Raw genomic sequence first — 18,440 nt, forward strand, 5'->3', positions numbered from 1 at the left:
GTGGTATCTCCATTTCAAAACACATAAATATGACTGCATACGTATGCTGATACACTTAAATGGTGACATCAAAGGGATGCATTTCAGAAGACTGAGTTAGAGTGGAATCAATGATAAATCATTTAGGTAAATGGAATTCACTTGGTCTGCTATATAACATCACTTAGCATGCATAATCTAATAACTGTCTTGGTGGCAATAAAGAAAACGTGCGTACATGCATGTTGTGGGGCGGCGGTGGCTCAGGGGTAGAGTGCCTGGATGGTAACCGTAAGGTTGCCAGTTCGAACCCGGGCTCCCCCAGAGTTACTGTCGAAGTGTCCTTGAGCAAGACACTGAACCCCTAATTGCTCCCGATGTGCTATTTGGTGCCTTGCATGGTTTCCGCTGCCATCGGTGTATGAATGGGTGAATGTAATGCACAATCTCTGTAAAGCGCCTTGGATAAAGGCGCTATATAAATGCACCATTTTATATAAATGCACCATTTGCACGTGCACATACAAACGCAAGAATTTAGGGGAATTCTCACCTGATCTGCCCCATAGGCTGCAGCGAACTCCATAAACTCCTCAATGCGAACGAAGCCATCTCCGTCTTGGTCCAAAGCATCAAACACAGCTTTTAGTGGGGATACATCTCTGTCGCTCAGATTGGTGGAAGAAACCATGTGCATGGGGTCTGACACAATATTAGAGAGGGAAACTGCATCCACTGTTTCCTCCGTAGTCCATCCTGGCTCAGGAGAAGAAGAATCACTCAACTCCTGAGCTGGGAAATCAAAAGTATCCGTTTCGTGACAGTCATCTGATTGTCCAAACAGGTTCAAGTGCATCAACACCTCCCTGTCACTCTGCTCGGTTTGGAAATCAGGAACAGCATCGTCTGGTATACCCTCGGGTGGTGTTACATCCCATTTTTCCTCATTGTGGAGCTCACCTGAGGTCAGGCATAGATCCAAAGCCATTACCTCATGTTTGGGTTCAGATAAAATGCTGCTGCTTGGCATCAAATCCTCACCATTTTCTGCAGAGCAACAGTCACTAGGCAATTCACCAAGGACAGAAGCATCGCTATCCGAGGACACCCTGGGTGTCGAGGCCGAGGGCTCTGTTGAAGAGTTTGAGATCAGCAAGGAACAGAGAGGGGACAACAAGACATCTTCGACTAGGTTATCAGAAGACAGATTTTCAGTGAAAGTTGTCAATGTGTTTTCCCCTTCTAACTTTTCTGCAGGAGTGGCTGGCGATGCATCTGTGCAGTTCAGAGAAGTGGGATTAGAAGGGAAGAGGCTGAGGTTGCTGTGACAATCAGGAACATCTGTAACATCCAACAAAGGCATGGATCCTTCCACTACTTCAGACAGCGTAATAATGCAGTTTGCAGGGACAGTGGCGTGTGGGAGGCAACTTGGAGGCAAACCGAGTGGGGTCATGTTACCGGTTATAGGCAGATCAGTCATGGGTTTGAGGAATAAACCTTTGTCCCCAGTTTCAGGTGACACAGCCTCCCCACCCAGGGAGGGAGGGAGGCCCATGTCCTTCTCCCCCAGTGATAAAAGGAACAGGTCGTCACTGACACCCTGTGGGTTGAGCTCACCTGAATGTTCCGGGGTGAGAGAAGCCGGGGAGTGTTCACAGGGTGAGAGGAGATCTACCAACAACGAGGCAGCATCTGTGTTATTGGTGTCAGAAGTCCAATCTGAATTCTTTAAGGAGGAAGATGGTTCGCTAAGGATTATTAGCTCCCCCAGGCTACTTGCAGCATATGTGTCACTGTCACTAGCATCTTGTATTGGATTCAGTTCCTCACAGGCAGTATTTTCCCAGAGTAAATCCGTAGGACTGGGAGAAAACAGCCAGGCCAGTGTGGGTTTTTCTGTTAAAGGCAGTTGCTCTTGATGGATACTCAGGAAATCCCCTTTGGAGTCACTGGCTTGATCTCCCTTCAATTGCATTATATGTTCTCCATGCGACCTGGGTGTCCTAAATAGGCTGTCTAAATTGAACTTGTTTTCCTGGAAAACATCTCCAATGGTTGGAGGTGCTTTGCCCTGATCAACAGTTTTGAAATCCAGTCCCGTCTGACCAGTTGTGTTTTGAGGCAACAAGCCTCCTTTGTCTGTATCCAGACTGACAAACCTGAGGGGCGACGGGGGTTCTGATTCCCACTCTGTATGCCCCACAGGGCCAGACAGTACCGTCTGTTCCATTTGTATGGATTTTTCCACAGAAAACACTGGAAACGTTTTATCTCAAAGTCAAAATCCACTTCTTCAGTCTAACTATTGTCATGATGACTGATGGCATGGGTCAACTTTAAAAATAAATCTTAAATCAGTCGTGTTTGACTTCCAATACCATTGTCTAATTTGGTGGAAAAATACACCTGACTTTATACAATTTGGTGTTGTGGGTAACATCAGTTACCCGGACAAAGGGAATAACATTATTGTACATTAAAATCCACTATTGTAAAATCGACATGGATATTTCACTTACGTATAAATCTGTTTCTAACTCTCTATGTTCCACTGTGTCATGGCAAGTCCACTCCTGGATGGTGCCAACTTCTCCTGCTGCCAAACAGCTGATGTCAACATGCTTTTCACGTGCCCTGAAACCTAAGCAACCTTTCAAAACAGCACTGCTATAACACCAAAAATATCTCACCCAAATAAGCCGATCAGGTGAGAACCAAAACATTAAATATAATGTTGATGATCCGCACTAAACAAATGGCTCATCATCTATCCCTCACAGACAGCGCGGCCACTGTGGAGCTCGCTGGTGGAGTCAAGATCGAGTTAGGATTGAAAATCTTTCATTGCAAAGCGAGTAACTGAAGTTGTTCTACAATGCGACAACCTTCTAACTAAACATACGTAAATATTAATTTCTTCCTCCGCGCATCCCGTTACTTCTCGTCTGTCATCGGGAATACAGCTGCTAGCCAGCTAGCGAAATTAGCTTGTTAGCCAGCTAGCTCGCCAAACATTCCACCTCATCTCAAATAACAAGCACAGCGTTGCGATTAAACTCAGTGAAGTCAAAGTGCCAAGACCGCTGTACGGTCTGGGTGTAAACGCGGTCCGACGACTAGATCCGCATTTTAGATGCCGTGCTTTGATCTCCTGTGAACCGCTTTCGAAGGAACTGACTCCAAGAAGGATCATCCACCTGTGTCCGTCAAGACAAGACAGGCCCGACTATGGTGGGTTAAAAACAGCCGTCCTTGTCTTCTTTCCGCCGAATCCTTCACGTTCTCCTCGTCCCGAAACACGAGATGTGACTCGACGACATGGGTGCCACTGATCGTATCGGTGAAGTAGCGGCAGAAAGCTCCATGGCAGTGTGAGTTAATACGGAACGCTCTCCTCTCTCCTCAGCATCAGCAGCAGCGGCAGTGTCCCCATCCTCCTCCTCCAGCCGCAGACACACAGCTGACGTTTCACGCATGCGCACAACACACACCGCAGTATCACTGGGGTTAATAATAATATTAAAGCCGGTACGTACTCCGTGGTACGACGGTGTCGCGTGCCAAAAATAGCAGATATCTACGACTACAAGCTTTTAAAATAAATACTGTGTACAGTTTTAGCTTGTTGATCTGCTTTTTCGCAAGCTACACCCCTGCGTGGAGTGGTGTATACCCTACACACACAGCTAGCTTTTAATGTGTAATATGTGCATCACAATCCTCATAGGACATGAATCTTCCCATTTTACGCGAAGAACATCGTGGATGGATGTAGAATAACAGTCCCTTTCGCACATAGTAACAGTTGGAAATTGCTATATGAACCAAATACAGTGTTAATAGTTCAACTGGTCACTTGGTGGGGGTTGTGTACCAGTTTTCCTTTACACAAATAGAGAATTTGGTATCATCTTGAAGTCTTTAAATAGCTATGTTAAATAGGCATAATTCTGATCAACAAAATATGAATGCATTTTTGTAAAGTGCTATAGTATAGCTCCCCCGTGTGGAATATAATGTGCATAGCAGCAGTGGGCAGCTCCTAACAAGCAACCTTACTTTTAGTTTTTAGAATACTTACTTTTAAGATCACTTGAAATGATCAAAACTATTAAGAGAGGTATCTTGCAAGACCTACTTATTTATTTGTTGATGATATTGTTATTCTATGTCCTGACTTGGTGAATTGAATACGACCACACATACAATGACCAGTTATCCTTTTAGCCTAAATGCTTTACTGTACTTTCATGTTGTTTACCTTTTTGGCGTGTTATGCCCTATGATATGGCATGTCACAGCTCATTGCCCATGGTTGTCATAATGATAACCTGCTATTTGATTAAAACCACCTGTTTAAATTGTCACTTTGAACAAATAATTGCAAAAGGAGAAATAAAAGCCTGTATATCGTATATGCAATGATTTATTGTGTGTGTGTGTGTGTGTGTGTGTGTGTGTGTGTGTGTGTGTGTGTGTGTGTGTGTGTGGGTGTGTAGTAGCGCCTCTCATCTGTCAAACCATTTATCTCACTCAACAATCTGATCTGGGTATTTGAGAAAACAATGACTATCACAGGCGGACCAAATTATCTGTGATAATGCAATAAACTACAATAATTATTCACTGTAATTATAAAATATTTATTCATGGAGATTGTGAACATTTTAGTAAAATAATTACAAATAATGTGCATAATTACAAGCTAGATCACTGAAGAGTAAGTTATATTTTAAGAATGAATTGATTCTTAACTTGGACAGTACAGTGAGAGTTGACTTATTCATGACTTCATTCATATTTGGTCCATCACCAACATTCTAATTAACACACAATGCAAAATATTTCCTATGGTGTAGATGACACTTTCGTTTTCATGTTATCTAACCCCTTAACCTTACAATAGGAGTATTAGGTTGAGAAGACCATCAACAGAACATTAGATTTACAGATGGTTTCTGATTTGCAATATCAACTTCTCTGTTTACTTGTGTCTTTGTTCAGCTGACCAAAAACCTAAAAGGAAAAAAAGAAAGACAAATAGATGAGCAAATGTCACATTGTTTTCACATCAAATACAGTAACTACAGGTTTCTGTAAACTTCCTCAGCTTAGGCTGACTTTAAGAAAGATGACTGCAAGGAAGGACAACAATAGTCTCATTGATTTCAGAATCAATTTATAGTTTACTGATGCTATTCACCAGAACACTCTCTCCCATTCTTCACATCGTCTTTTCGTACAGACCTCAAGCTCCGCCTCCTCCTACACACCTGTGTTCAGGAGGAGGAGAGGAGGGGCCTGGTTCAGAGTTTAGCGGATTTAGAGGAGAGTATACCCAACAGCATGGCCACGTCATTGTGAGAAGTCAGCCACGCCCCGCCATCCGCCACCAGGATGGCCCCGGTCACATAGGACGAGGCCCGGCTGGCCAGGAACAGAACACCATGGGCCATCTCGGTCTTGTTGCCCGCCCGCTGCAGCGGAATGGACCGGAATGCACCAGCAGCTTCACCCTTAGGGCCGCCTTTGAGGCATTTAAACATTGTTCAACAAAAGTTTAAACTTTTAAGTTAATTAGTTGGTCTATTTATTTACTAGCCACTTAACTAATAATAAAATCCATTCTGAACAAAAGCAAGTAGAATATGTATATTGTACAGTATCAACGGTAGGCTACAACCAGTAACTCTCCATTTGTCAAGAAACAATATCTGACATAGTTGGCATCTCTAGTCTTTACATATTAAAACATTAGTAAAATGAATGACAGTAAAAATCATTCCACTGCACTGATATATTATAGTGTCAAGCACATTTTTTATTTATTTTTTAATTTAACCTTTATTTAACCAGTAAAAACCACATTGAGACTGAAGTCTCTTTTACAAGTGTGAACTGGCCAGAACAATAGGCAAAATAAGTGACACAACTCTGCCAGTAACAAAAAAATAACAACAAAAAACAGGACAGACATACAATGCTCATAAATACAGTACCCACTACCGATGAAGCTAAAAGGGAGAACAGGAACGCGACCAATAAGGACTAAAAAAACTAAGCAACGGAAATTGCTAGTTGACTAAAAAAGCAAGCAGACAGTTGCTATACGTCAAAGCAGGAGCAATGTATGGGAAGTGTGCCCATGGCAATCCATTTAAAGCTCACTAGGGGAATCACAGCAGCCAGTTTGAGTCTGGACTGTAGGTCATTCCAAGACATGGGTCCGAAATAAGCAATGCTTTTTTTCCAAGCCTCAGATTTAGTTGGGGGCACGACATAGCGTAACCAACCATTTGATCTGAGGTTGAGAGAGTTTTGGACAAGTTCAAATTTAGAACCAATGTAACGTGGGAGGTTACCAAGAATGGCTTTATAAATGAGAGTATACCAATGTAGCAACCTGCGAGACGTTAAGGAATACCAACCCACGAGGGCGTACAGAGTACAGTGATGAGTCCTATATAGGGGGAAATCCTCACCCAATCTTCGGAAGCCTTCTGTGCCAGAGATAGGACCTGGCGCTATTGTGTTGACCCTGACGCCACTAGGACCCCATTCCACAGCCAGGTGCTTGGTCATGGCATCTGTAGAAAGGAAATGGACAACTGAGTTATTTTTGAAGGATTCTCCATCTTATTGTTATGCCCCCACAGGCAGATAGCTGGAGCCGGAGGCTTCATGTTTTCGGGTTGTCCGTCCATCCCAACCTTATCTCACGAACGCCTTGAGGGAATTTCATGAACAGAAATGTCCACTTGTAAGTGCTCAAAAGGTCAAGGTCACTGTGACCTCATATCTGTCCCAATCTCATGAACACAATATCTCACAACTTCGAATTTCATGATATTTAACACTTTGACTTCTATTCACGAGTTGCCCAAGTTAATTAATTGTAGAACACTTTCCCTGCGATTCACGAGTTGCCCGAGTTGTGTTTTCATTATTTAATCCACACGGGCAATCCACCGGACAGAATGGGATATGAGACGCGCTTTGATGACGTCAAGACGTGTTTTGATGACGTCATTGCAAAAAGGTCCGTCACGCCGGCGTGCAAATTATGGGAAATTCAGTCCCTATTGTTTACAATGGGAAAGGTGCTTAGCAGTGTTGTTGTGATCGGCACCTCGGAATATTTTACTATAACAAGCGATTACACCTTTTTAAAGTGGATTTTCATGACAAGCAATTTAGTGGTTGGTGCAGTGGCTGTTCAAAGGCAGTCTAGGCTATTAGACCGCCGTACATTGTAGGCATTCAACCTGTTCAAGAATAACAAGATTGGATGTGGCAATTTTATTTTCCTATAATTTCATGATATTTGGAATACATTTCCACTTGCACTCAAGGATGCGCTGATTCGAAGTAGGTGGTCACTTACTGTGGCCTAACAAAAACATGGTCACTATTCAATTTCTTCAGCCTTTATTCAATATACATACCGTATAGAATTTGAGTCTGGACAGAGAGATACAATTATATAAATGGCAAATGGCAAGTGGCAAGAGGCATACAACCGTGATGTGGTATTTCTAGTTATAACTTTACATAATATAATGGAAATAAAGTGGTTATTTTTTCTTACCATTTGCAGCCTTTGCAGAGCCAGCATGCACCTGGAGGGCCTGCCCCCTGTAGCCAAGTGTTGCTGAAATGTTCACAATGTTGCCTCCATGGTCCTGCACAAAACAATGATGGGACAATCACTATCTATCAGAAAAAATAGCACCAAAGGTTGAAATTCCAGACCAGTGTTGCACAGGAGATGAACCAGCTTGTTCTCAGAGTAAAAGGAGAATCTCCACACAGATGCTTATAAAAATAATCAAAACAATGTAATGCATGCACAAGTATACTGACATGAAAAGTACAGTACCTTGAACCACTTCTCATAAACCATCTTGCTGGTATTGAACGTGCCCATGGTGTCTATCTCCATGACAGTCTTGAAGGCATTAAAGGACAGGGAGGTTGCGGGGCAGAGGAAATTCCCAGCAGCATCTTTCAAAGAATTTACATAATCATAATCATTACCAAGTTAAACCCCCCAAATCATGTAATACAGTACAGTATATTATAATTATAACAATCAGCTGTATGTCATATTGAAATTAAGCATCTATTCTATATCTATAGTGTAATACTGGAGAGAGAATCTGCATTACGTAAAGATAGGAGATAAGAATAGATGCAGCTTTGATTATAAAGTTAATGATTCAACTAAAACCTTCAAAAGTCAGCCTTGATCCAAACACATTTGCACTAATTGCCATATGGGAAACCTTAGCATTATGTTTTTATTATAGGGGTGTTGTAAAATGAAGAACATGCTAGTGACAAGTGTCACTGTGTGGGTTTAAGCTTGAGAGTCCCACCCAATTATTTGACTACCACAAACAGAAAGATAGTTACATTTACATACTGTTAATGAGGATGTCTATGCGACCAAACTCTTTCAGTGTCTCCTCCATGGCAGCAGCAATCGTCTCTGGCTGCCTGACATCAATACACAAAGGGAGACAACGGCGTCCTGACACGGCAGATAACTTGTTGGCTGCCTAAAGGGATGGACAGGGTCACAATGAGTCAGACTAGCTTCATAAAACCTTTTACCTATATATTCCCGAATTTATGTAAGAGTGACCTCTTTGAGCTTGTCCAAGTTCCTGCTGGCTATCACTGTGTCACAGCCATGCCTGAAAGACATAAAATAAATCTGTTTAAAATGCGTTAAGACTAATTTATACTTAGTCAGTATAAATTAAAAAGAAAATAGTTATTTTTGTTGAGTGGCACTGCTGTGCGACAAGTATAAATTAGGCTCAAGGCAAGAGGTAAATACTATAAAAATAAATATATATCATGTGAAAAGGCATAATTAAAGTGGCTGGAAAGGGAATGTAGTACTTAAGCAGATTGGATAAGTACTAAGTAGGGTGACAGACAAGCAGTAATTTTGTGAAAATCGCCCATGTACAGTATATACAGCGTGCGTGCGCGCACACACACACACACACACACACACACACACACACACACACGATAAAGGTCAGGTGACCATTGTGAATATTTATGATAACCATAAGGTGATAATGGTGCGCACGCAGGTGAAATTTCTGCTAATGGTGCAGGAAAGGTTGAGTATTATCAAGCGGTAAAAGGTTAACAGGGCAAATTAGTCATGTTGCACTTGCAATGACTATATACACAATCAAATCCATGGTAGGTGTTTACACTTCCAGAGTTACATTAACTCTGCAGATTTTGTTGTTTAGCTTCTTCTAAGGAAGCTAGTCTCTTAAAAAATCTCCATCCACTTCAGCGTGAGCTAGTATTTCTAACAAAGGGGGTATGTTTTATCTTACATAACTTCAAACCTGTACAAGCTAAGAGACAACAGCATGGCTCGATAGCAAAGCCTGGGGGCAAAGTCAGGTGCCACATGGATGAAGGGGCCTTTTACAGTACAAAATGCACAAGTGACATTTGTAATCTATGTCACTATGTCATCAATACTATAGCCAAAACTACATAATGTTCCATCAATTGTCAATTGTTTCTGTAGCATATGCAATACGGAAATAGCATTCTACAAGTAGAGTGCTGAGGAGGAGAGGTATAATCATCAATAATAGTGCAGTACTACTACTTGCCCCAGCAGAGAGGCAAAGGCAAAAGGTCTTACCTCATGAATACTTCAGCTATGCGTAGACCAATTCCAGATCCTCCACCAGTTATAAAAGCAACTTGATCCCTAAAAAAAAGTTACATTGCATACATTATCATTAATTCATAAGTAACACCTTTTCACATTTGACCAAATGTGTTATTTATTTCATTATGATGCCATAGCCAACAATAATTGTGTGCAATTGTGTGCACTAAATACTTACTTTAATAGATCTGGACTGTAGATGTGGGTGTATGAAGTCATGCAGTCGTCTGTGTCAACATCCTCTGGCATTAACTCTCCTACTTGTGGCTCTGCCATTTTTACGTTTCTAAAAGAAATAAACTGATTTCGGTGGAAAAAACTATTCAAGCTATTTATACCAGTGTGTAGAATGCTACACGGTGAGGTCAAATAAAAAAAAAGGTATAACTTGTAAATTCAGTTGCACAAATCAGGTCACTTTTACCTCCTGCAAGCAAGCGCAGGACAACGACAATCTCCCGTTGACAGAACAAAAAACACGATCAAATACTACGACAGAAGACGACACACTCTTGACCGTTTATATACAGCTTGTTGTTGTTACCACAATGAAAACAAATCGTTGCTTCTGTCTCGCTTCTGTTCCGTCAATCTGGCCATACAGCCAGTGTCTTTTTGGGAAATCTAAGCTAGCAAAAATAAGACTTCCGGTGGACGATATCTTCAAAATAAGAGTATTCTCTAGAGTATTGAAAAAAGATAAATTTTAAAAACACTAGTATAGTGTTTTTAAAAACACTATCCTTGTGTTTTTAGCCTGGGTTAAAAACACTATCCTAGTGTTTTTTAAAACACCAGGATAGTGTTTCTAAAAACACCAGGATAGTGTTTTTTAAAACACTAGGATAGTGTTTTTTAAAACACTAGGATAGTGTCTATTTGAGGTAGGACCCATTGACCCCCGCAGCTACTGAGGGGGCACAGTGGCACAGTCGATAATGCTGTCGCCTGGTTGGAATAACATGTACGTCCAACCGGGGAAACTCACCCCTGTCAGGTAAAAAGAAGCGGCTTGGACCGCATGCATTGAAGAAAGCATGAGGTCTGTCCGTTGCTCTCCCCAGGTTGGCAGAGGGATTGTAGTTCCAGGATTACATTAGATAATTGACACTGGGTGTTACAAAATTGTGGGATAAAGATTTGGAATAAAAACAAATATATAGGCCTACTGTACTGTATGCCAAATACAATGTAGGCATATGTTAAAATTCATATTTCCCTAATAGAACAGACATTTATTTACATTTGTTGTAGGTTTTTTGGTTAGGTCAAAGGTCACATCATTATTGTTTTAGTCAATTTCTATCTTAATTTGAAATCCATTGACCGGAAGTAAAATTCATACTAAAGTATGACTTGACGAGCGTGTTGAGAACACACTTGACGAAACATTAGTGTACTTTGGACACTTTTTGGACCATAGTTCTTTCACAAATCATAAATCGTGATGCATTATGGGTAATGAAGTTCTGTTGTGGTGTAGTAGGCTATGTATGTGTTCAAGGTGATACAGGATAGGTGTTCATGGACAAGGTCATTTTTGACAGCATGCATATTTCTCAAATAGCTAAGCCTATTGTCATGTTTCATTTTTAGAAACATTCTAGAGAAAATAATTATATCCCCTAAACATTGAAAGTCATAATATTTTCGTTTAGGCCTATTGATTGACCGTCTGGGACCAGTGCACCTTAGATGCTCTGGGAATTGTTCATGTAGAATAAATCTAAAGTCGAGGACGTTTACAACAGTAATGGTCTGTTTTTCCCAGCAAGAGAGCCAAGGTAAACTCATTGATATTGATCAAGCTCTCTCCAATAACAATGATGGCACCACTCAGGATCCTTATAGTGGTAAACTGACCCCAAATTTAAACAGTCTAGCTATCTGTTTCACATGGTCGATGTTCATCTGTGTGCATTAGTATAACGAATGGCCTTGTGTTAGAGCTGTAGAATTTGGGGATTTATTGACATGAGTGAGGAGTCCCATGAAAGAGATAGGCCTATATCTCAGTTGATTTGAGTTGCAGTTTGCAGTAAAGCCTGCAGATATGCTAACATTTCCCTTTTTTTGGTCTGTGTAAAAGCTTTTCCATTTTAAGTAGTCTAATGATAATATTTACAACACAACACAGGCTTACTTACAGGTCATAAAACGTATATACGTACTGTATCTTTTTCACCTTTCCTTTATTATAATTTGTCATAGCTACACAAGCCAAAACAGAAAGCAAAAGAAATAGCAGCATATTTCCTAAATGCCATGATAGAATATGGATAATAATGCACATGTTAGTAACTTCTTTTTGGCCTTTCTTTGAAAAAAAACTGATGTGAAACCAGGAGTTGTTGTGTAACTGATATCATTCATACACGGTTCATGAACTTCAGAAACTCCACAAACAATACCAGTAGATAGAATGAATCAAGGCTTTCCTCTGCACCTACTCAACTGTAGTTTCACAGTTCCCTGCCAAGTGGCACTGTTGTGTAGGTTTGTATGCAAGGGAATGTGGACTGAGAACACAGAACAGAGAATATCATTTTTTTCAGATATTCTGGATTTTAAATGTTTCAAATTCATACATTACAGGGCTTTACAAACAGTGCAAAGGTGCATAGATTGCAAACATTTCAGTACATATTGGCTTTTCCTCAGTGCAAAGTGAGACAGGCATGATGAGTCGCCATCATCTTGTCCCTAACACAGAACTTAAATGCAATTAACAATAAAGATAATTTAATGTTTGTTTTGTACAGTTTGTTTTACATGACCATTACATCACCTAATCAACATGAGTTAAACATTAAGCGCCCCTCACGTCACACTGGTGTGATTTTTAAATAACTATACCTATAAATATATTTATTTATCTGACAAACATTTCTTTGTGGGTCCATATAGGGAATATGACCTGAGAAACAAGAACATATATGTTCTTGTTCTTGGTATCAATACTCATTTAGGCATACGTGAATATATTCACGTACAGGGTTGGGAAGTAACGGATTACATGTAATCAGAGTAAAAAAAAAAAGGAACTGTAACGTCTTAGAGTACATTTTAAAATGTGTAATCTGGATTACAGTAACGGGGGTGTTGTAACGGGGGTTACATGAGGATTACATTCTCCCCTTCCCCTCATTAATTTTACAAACAAGTTATAAATTATTATAACACCAAACGGAATGGATTGGAGTTGAGCGCAGCGCGCACCTCTCTGACTCTGTGTAAAATCCTCACAGTGGAGGCTGCTGCTGGCGGTGTTGCCAATTTGCGAGAGAAATAAGCAACCAGGTCTATGAAAACAAGCCCAAAAGAAGCGACTATAAAAGGCCACACGAGCACTTCAAAGCTATATATATCGTCCATTAAACAATGTGCATATTTATATATGTTGGCTATTTGAAAATAGACGATCTACAAGCTCACAACCGTTCTACCATTATTTACAAGCAACCAATGTGGCTTATAATAATCAGACCAGGCAACACTGCAGAGATACTAAATAGGAGAGCATATGATATATTGGATTAGGGATAAATAATGGGTAGCGCAGTCTTCTCTTTTAGGTCAAATACAATGAGGCTTTTTATTTAAAGAGTAGCCTACGGGGTATAAATATAATTGTATAGGGGTGAGTTATTTGTAGACTATATAAATTAGTCTTTACTGTCTAGTCAATGTTTTAAACTCATGCCATGTCTATCTAAATGAGTGTCAGCCAGGAATGTCAAAAAGAGTTTTTATTTGCCACTTTGACCACACATGGATGAAGTTGTTGGTTGTCAAAGTTGTTGGTTGTCAAAGTTGTTGGTTGTCAAAGTTGTTGGTTGTTGTCAATCAAACAATCAAAATGGTTCTGTAGGTCAAGATGCATTTTTCTTATGATCTGTTATAAGTTGACACAATGACTCTACAGTAATGTAACTGTTCAGAGAGGTCAAATTCTTAACAATGAAATGACCTTAACCATATTTCAGTTGTCCTTATCTTAATTTCATAGGCTCAACATTCTTGTCTATCAATGGTAAAACTTGTATTATCTAATTAAATTGAGTTTTACTTAAAAGTAATCGAAAAGTAACTGAAAGTAACTTGTAGTTACTTTTTAAATGGAGTAATCGGGATTACGTTACTGACTACATTTTTTAGCAAGTAACTTGTAACTGTAGGGGATTCCTTTTTAAAAGTAACCCTCCCAACCCTGTTCACGTATGCCTAAATGAGTATTGATACCAAGGTGAAATAGAAATAGGAAATGGGCGTGCTGGTAGACAGATAATCTCACAGAATACTTGACCATTGCTCCAAGCATCATAGATTATTCTCCCTAATGTAATGACCGCCCACTCAGTCAGGACTGCAGACTCTATTTACTGTAGATGGCATGTTGTTCAGACTGATGCCAGGTTTGATATTTACATGGTAAACTAGTTACTTTGTAGGACTTAATTGTGTTGCACTGTATTGGCCCATGTTCCTTTGATTATGATTATAGTTCATGTTCAACCTAAATTATTCAAATTGGTTACAGATATGGAGTTGATAAGATAGCTAGCATAATGCATGTCTTTTAAAAATATCAATAATATCAATGCCATATTTTATTCTCATTGAGTCCAGGACAAAAACAATATCAAAGAGGGATTTTATCACACTTGAACAAGACAACTTGAACAAAATCATCCTGATGCAGGAACATATGAAGTACCAAACAATTGTCTTGTTATTACAGGTCTGACATTCATTGCTGTCTCAGGCCTACTGCACTACAAACTAACTAACTGGAGGTCCATTTGACTGCAAGCTCTGTCCCTGTGTTTGTGGAGCTGTACTTCTGTCATCTAGTGGTGGTGGCATGGGCTTGCTAGCCTGTCCCTTCTCTTCCTTCAGACCCACTAGTCTGGCACTTACTTCCCACAACCTCCGAGCCACCTCCTGGTCAAGGGCCTGGGGTGCTGGTTCTTTTAATGTCATCACGTCATAGTAGCCCCCTGTGAGTCCCTCAAGCTCCTCAGCAATAGCTAGGTAGATGCTGGGCTGCGCTCCCAGCTCTGGCCCTTTCACCAGTAGAGAGAAAAATGGTCCTAAGGAAGATGAAAGGTTTGGAAGTGAAATGACTACTCTAACAGATGGGACAATGTTCAATATTGAGTCCTATGAGATTAGGTTTTAATGAATAGTTGTGTTAAAGGAGAATTCCATGCTAGAAGGCTTTCATACCTTTATTTGTAGTTGTTACGTCCCCACCAAAGAGGTCCAGGTGTTATTTTGTGCAAATGTGCATTATTGGCTATTTCCCCTAATATAAGCCCTCAATGTGGGTTGGGTTTTTGTGCTAATTCGCTTATTTCCATCGAAATAAGTGAATTAGCACAACACCCCAATGCCCCATTCAATTCAATGCAGTGCAATTAAATTCATTGAGGGCTTATGGTAGGGGAAATAGCCAATAATGAGATTTTGCACAAAATAACACCTGGACCTCTTTGGTGGGGACGTAACAACTACAAATAAAGGTAAGAAAGCCTTCTAGCATGGAATTCTCCTTTAATGCAGCATATTTCCAATTAATTTGCCCAGAGGCAATGAGATTGTGGATTTTTCTCAAAACCAAACAGCTAGTGAAGAAGCAGGTTACTCACCCAGTACCGAGCTTGAGAACTGGGATTGATGGAGGCCAGTGTGTCTCCCCAAATCTGTGGAAACCACCCCAGGGTGTATGGCATTCACAGTCACTCCAGTACCTATTATTATCAAGCGCGTGCGTGCGCACACACACACACACACACACACACACACACACACACACACACACACACACACACACACACACACACACACACACACACACACACACACACACACACACACACACACACACACACACACACACACACACAAGAAATATTTATGAAGAGACTTCCAATTTGTGATTATAAAACAGGAATATATACTTTAGGCCTCACTCCTACACGCACACACCCACATGGCTGAGAGTCACAAGACTTGCCTTCTAACCGCTTGGCTAACTCTCTGGTGAAGAGAACATTTGCAAGCTTGCTTTGGCAGTATGCCTTCTTTGTTTCAAACTTCTTCTTCTCCCAGTTCAGGTCGCTGAAGTCAATCTCTCCAACAATGTGGGCGAGCGAGGCCAGGTTGATCACTCTACTGGGGGCGGAGTCTTTCAACTTATCCAGCAGGAGATTTGTCAACAAAAAATGTCCTGAAATAAAGTAATACAAAATGCTGTTACTCTACTAGTACTATTTACAGCAGTAGTCATTTCCAGTGTTGGACAGGGTGTCAGGGATATAGTGAGTTTACTTATAGACACGTTTATATAAAAAAGGGATACTTAACAGTTAACACACATGTGTAAATATTAACAAATATATTTCATGCAAAGAGATTTGTTCATCAGCTAGGCTGGTGCTGAATAGGTCACATTCAATACATTTTATCAAAGTTTATTTCAATATTCTATTAATTTTATTAATTTTATTTATCAAAGCGTCTACATACAGTACAATCCTTTTTCATTTGTAACTCTGAGAATATACAAATGTAACCAAGATGGACCCTTACAAGTACATTGTTACATTTGTACACTAGACATCTTGCCTCCTTGAATCCTTACTCTAATAATTTCAGAGAGCATACCTAAATGGTTCACACCAAACTGCATGTCAAAACCATCTTCTGTTTTCCATGAGGGACATCGCATCACCCCTGCATTGTTTATTAGTATATCCACCCGCTGCTCCTCTACAATACAACAAGAAAAAACAAATAAAGGAGTAAAAAGCTGTTATATTGCTATTATCTCCAGTGTTTCCCCTATAGGTAAATGCATTATTATGGTGGGCCACACGGGCGGGCAGCAAGGGAAATGAAAGCACCCCCCCCCACACACACACACACACACACACACACACACACACACAGACACAACTTCTGGCTAGGGGAAACACTGATCTCAAATAATGTTGATTAGGCAATTATGTAATAATTGTGTCAGGCCTTCACCTTGTTTGACTCTCTCTGCAAACTGATGAATAGATTTAATGGAAGCCAGATCAATGTGAGAAGCATATACGTGGGGGTTCAGGGTTTTCCCACGTATCTCTTTGGCTGCAGCTTCACATTTCTCCATGTCCCGACATCCCATAATGACTCGACCTCCTGTTGCCGTGACAGTATCAGGTGTGTTAGATAGGGCGAGAAAATCATACAAACATGTGTTTTAATGACCATATGTCATATGTCAATATCAAATAACTAATGTAAAGTATAGATAAGGGGTCTTCAATGTTTTTCAGGCCAAGGACTCCTTAGCTGAGAGATGCAGGGAACCCACACTACATTTTGTTTTGACGTATAACCGTTTAATAGATTTCACATACTTGTTCGTATGACATCACCTTCATCGCCATGACATTTAACCACATAAACCTTCTACAAGCTCAAAACGCATCGCGATGGGTTTGTGAGATCTTCTCTCTTCGGCAAATGGTCCCCCCATAAAAAGGATGAGAGGGTTCAAGAGGTTAATAAAACATAATGAAAAACCCAGAGGACCCACTAGGTGTCCCGGACCCCCGGTTGAAGACCCCATGGTATAAATGATTTGTGACTAGCCAGATATGGCCATAAACAATAAGTTATTAAAGTTAATGGGTAAATGTAGGTCTATTTTTTACATTTTGGACGAAATAGCTAATTTAATATTGAGGCGCCCACAATGCCCACCGCCCCACCCTATTGTGACTGACATTACACATTAACATATATGTATTTCCATACCTCTTCGTGCCAGTTCTCTGGCTGTCTCTTTTCCAATGCCAGTGTTGGCCCCTGTTATGATCACAGTCTTCCCTTTAATAGTAGACTTGCTAGGACACATACCTCCAGTGACATGGTTCCTACAAATTAAGAAATATTACGTCAAGTTAGATTATATGAATCGTAGACGTAGGGTATGCTGTAACACAGTAACATAGCCTATTAGCCTTGCTTTCAATCAGTCTAATGAAAGGGGCAAAGTATGAAGCATGATGCCACCACTGCCACCAGTCAAATGTACCAACTATAGAGTAGACCCTAGACCTAGAATGCCTGTGATCATTTAATTATACTTCGTAAATGTTCATGTATGTGAAATACTGTACATACTGTATGTAACAACAAGCCGAGAGAGGGCTAAGTAGACCCATGTGCTTGCCGCTTACTCACTTCAATAAAACAGCGAACCCAATGACTGATCCAAAAACAGAAACTGGAAAAATGTATTTGCTCATTATTTTCGACTAATGTTAACTAAAGAATGTCATTGGAAATTGTTATTTTGCACTACAGGGACACGGGCAGCTAAAATAAATGCACAAGGTTATGTATTGTTCAGTAACTGCGCATGTTTTTAGCGTCATGCCGTCGTCATACTCCCTGATAATTTGACCAATCACATTGAGCCGAGCCAGAGCCTCTACCTACCTATTGCATTTAGGGAAATGCAGTTCCACCTGAAACGAACCCATATCCCAATCCTGATTCCTGACTAACTTCAAGTAACTTGTCTTGTCAAAATCCAATGCCTTGGGGGTCCTACTTGAAAATGAAAAACATCCGGAAAACAGTAGAATATATGGGTATAATGAAACTATAACAGCTAGAATCAAATGCTATCTATATACCATAATATGGACTTTTGCAGACTGACTGGGGCAGAGGAGAG

General features: G+C 40.4%; 3 protein-coding genes across 6 annotated transcripts in view; all 3 read right to left on the reverse strand.

Moving 5' to 3' along the window:
• Nucleotides 1–3,382, reverse strand: part of rab11fip3 (RAB11 family interacting protein 3 (class II)) — a 51,531-nt gene extending 48,149 nt beyond the window's left edge. The window contains exon 1 of the mRNA XM_083788284.1: nucleotides 533–3,382. Coding sequence (XP_083644410.1) covers nucleotides 533–2,212 — 1,680 coding nt within the window. The 5' untranslated portion in view covers nucleotides 2,213–3,382. The remainder of the gene's footprint in view (nucleotides 1–532) is intronic.
• A 1,227-nt stretch (nucleotides 3,383–4,609) lies between these two features.
• On the reverse strand, nucleotides 4,610–10,322 carry decr2 (2,4-dienoyl CoA reductase 2, peroxisomal). Of its 4 annotated transcripts, none has more exons than XM_083787100.1 (9): nucleotides 10,125–10,322; nucleotides 9,879–9,986; nucleotides 9,671–9,739; nucleotides 8,630–8,681; nucleotides 8,408–8,543; nucleotides 7,862–7,986; nucleotides 7,571–7,664; nucleotides 6,465–6,569; nucleotides 4,610–5,509 (listed from the first exon to the last, which is right to left on the reverse strand). In XM_083787100.1, the coding sequence occupies exons 2-9, from the start codon at nucleotides 9,974–9,976 to the stop codon at nucleotides 5,289–5,291; spliced, it is 900 nt and encodes a 299-aa protein (XP_083643226.1). In that variant the 5' UTR covers nucleotides 9,977–9,986; nucleotides 10,125–10,322; the 3' UTR covers nucleotides 4,610–5,288. The 4 variants fall into 4 exon arrangements, with proteins under 4 accessions (XP_083643226.1, XP_083643227.1, XP_083643225.1 ...); XM_083787101.1 differs by having other exon boundaries at nucleotides 9,879–10,000; XM_083787099.1 differs by having other exon boundaries at nucleotides 4,610–4,998; nucleotides 5,321–5,509; nucleotides 9,879–10,322.
• A 3,608-nt stretch (nucleotides 10,323–13,930) lies between these two features.
• On the reverse strand, nucleotides 13,931–18,092 carry LOC310874197 (retinol dehydrogenase 13-like). The gene is made up of 7 exons (XM_083786903.1): nucleotides 17,942–18,092; nucleotides 17,513–17,631; nucleotides 16,736–16,891; nucleotides 16,370–16,474; nucleotides 15,720–15,932; nucleotides 15,352–15,453; nucleotides 13,931–14,793 (listed from the first exon to the last, which is right to left on the reverse strand). Exons 1-7 carry the CDS (start codon nucleotides 18,004–18,006, stop codon nucleotides 14,483–14,485), a joined length of 1,071 nt encoding a protein of 356 aa, XP_083643029.1. The 5' UTR covers nucleotides 18,007–18,092; the 3' UTR covers nucleotides 13,931–14,482.
• Between the last annotated feature and the right edge of the window lie 348 nt (nucleotides 18,093–18,440).

This window comes from Protomyctophum parallelum (assembly GCF_964188405.1).
Source record: "Protomyctophum parallelum genome assembly, chromosome: 17".
Classification (NCBI taxonomy): domain Eukaryota; kingdom Metazoa; phylum Chordata; class Actinopteri; order Myctophiformes; family Myctophidae; genus Protomyctophum; species Protomyctophum parallelum.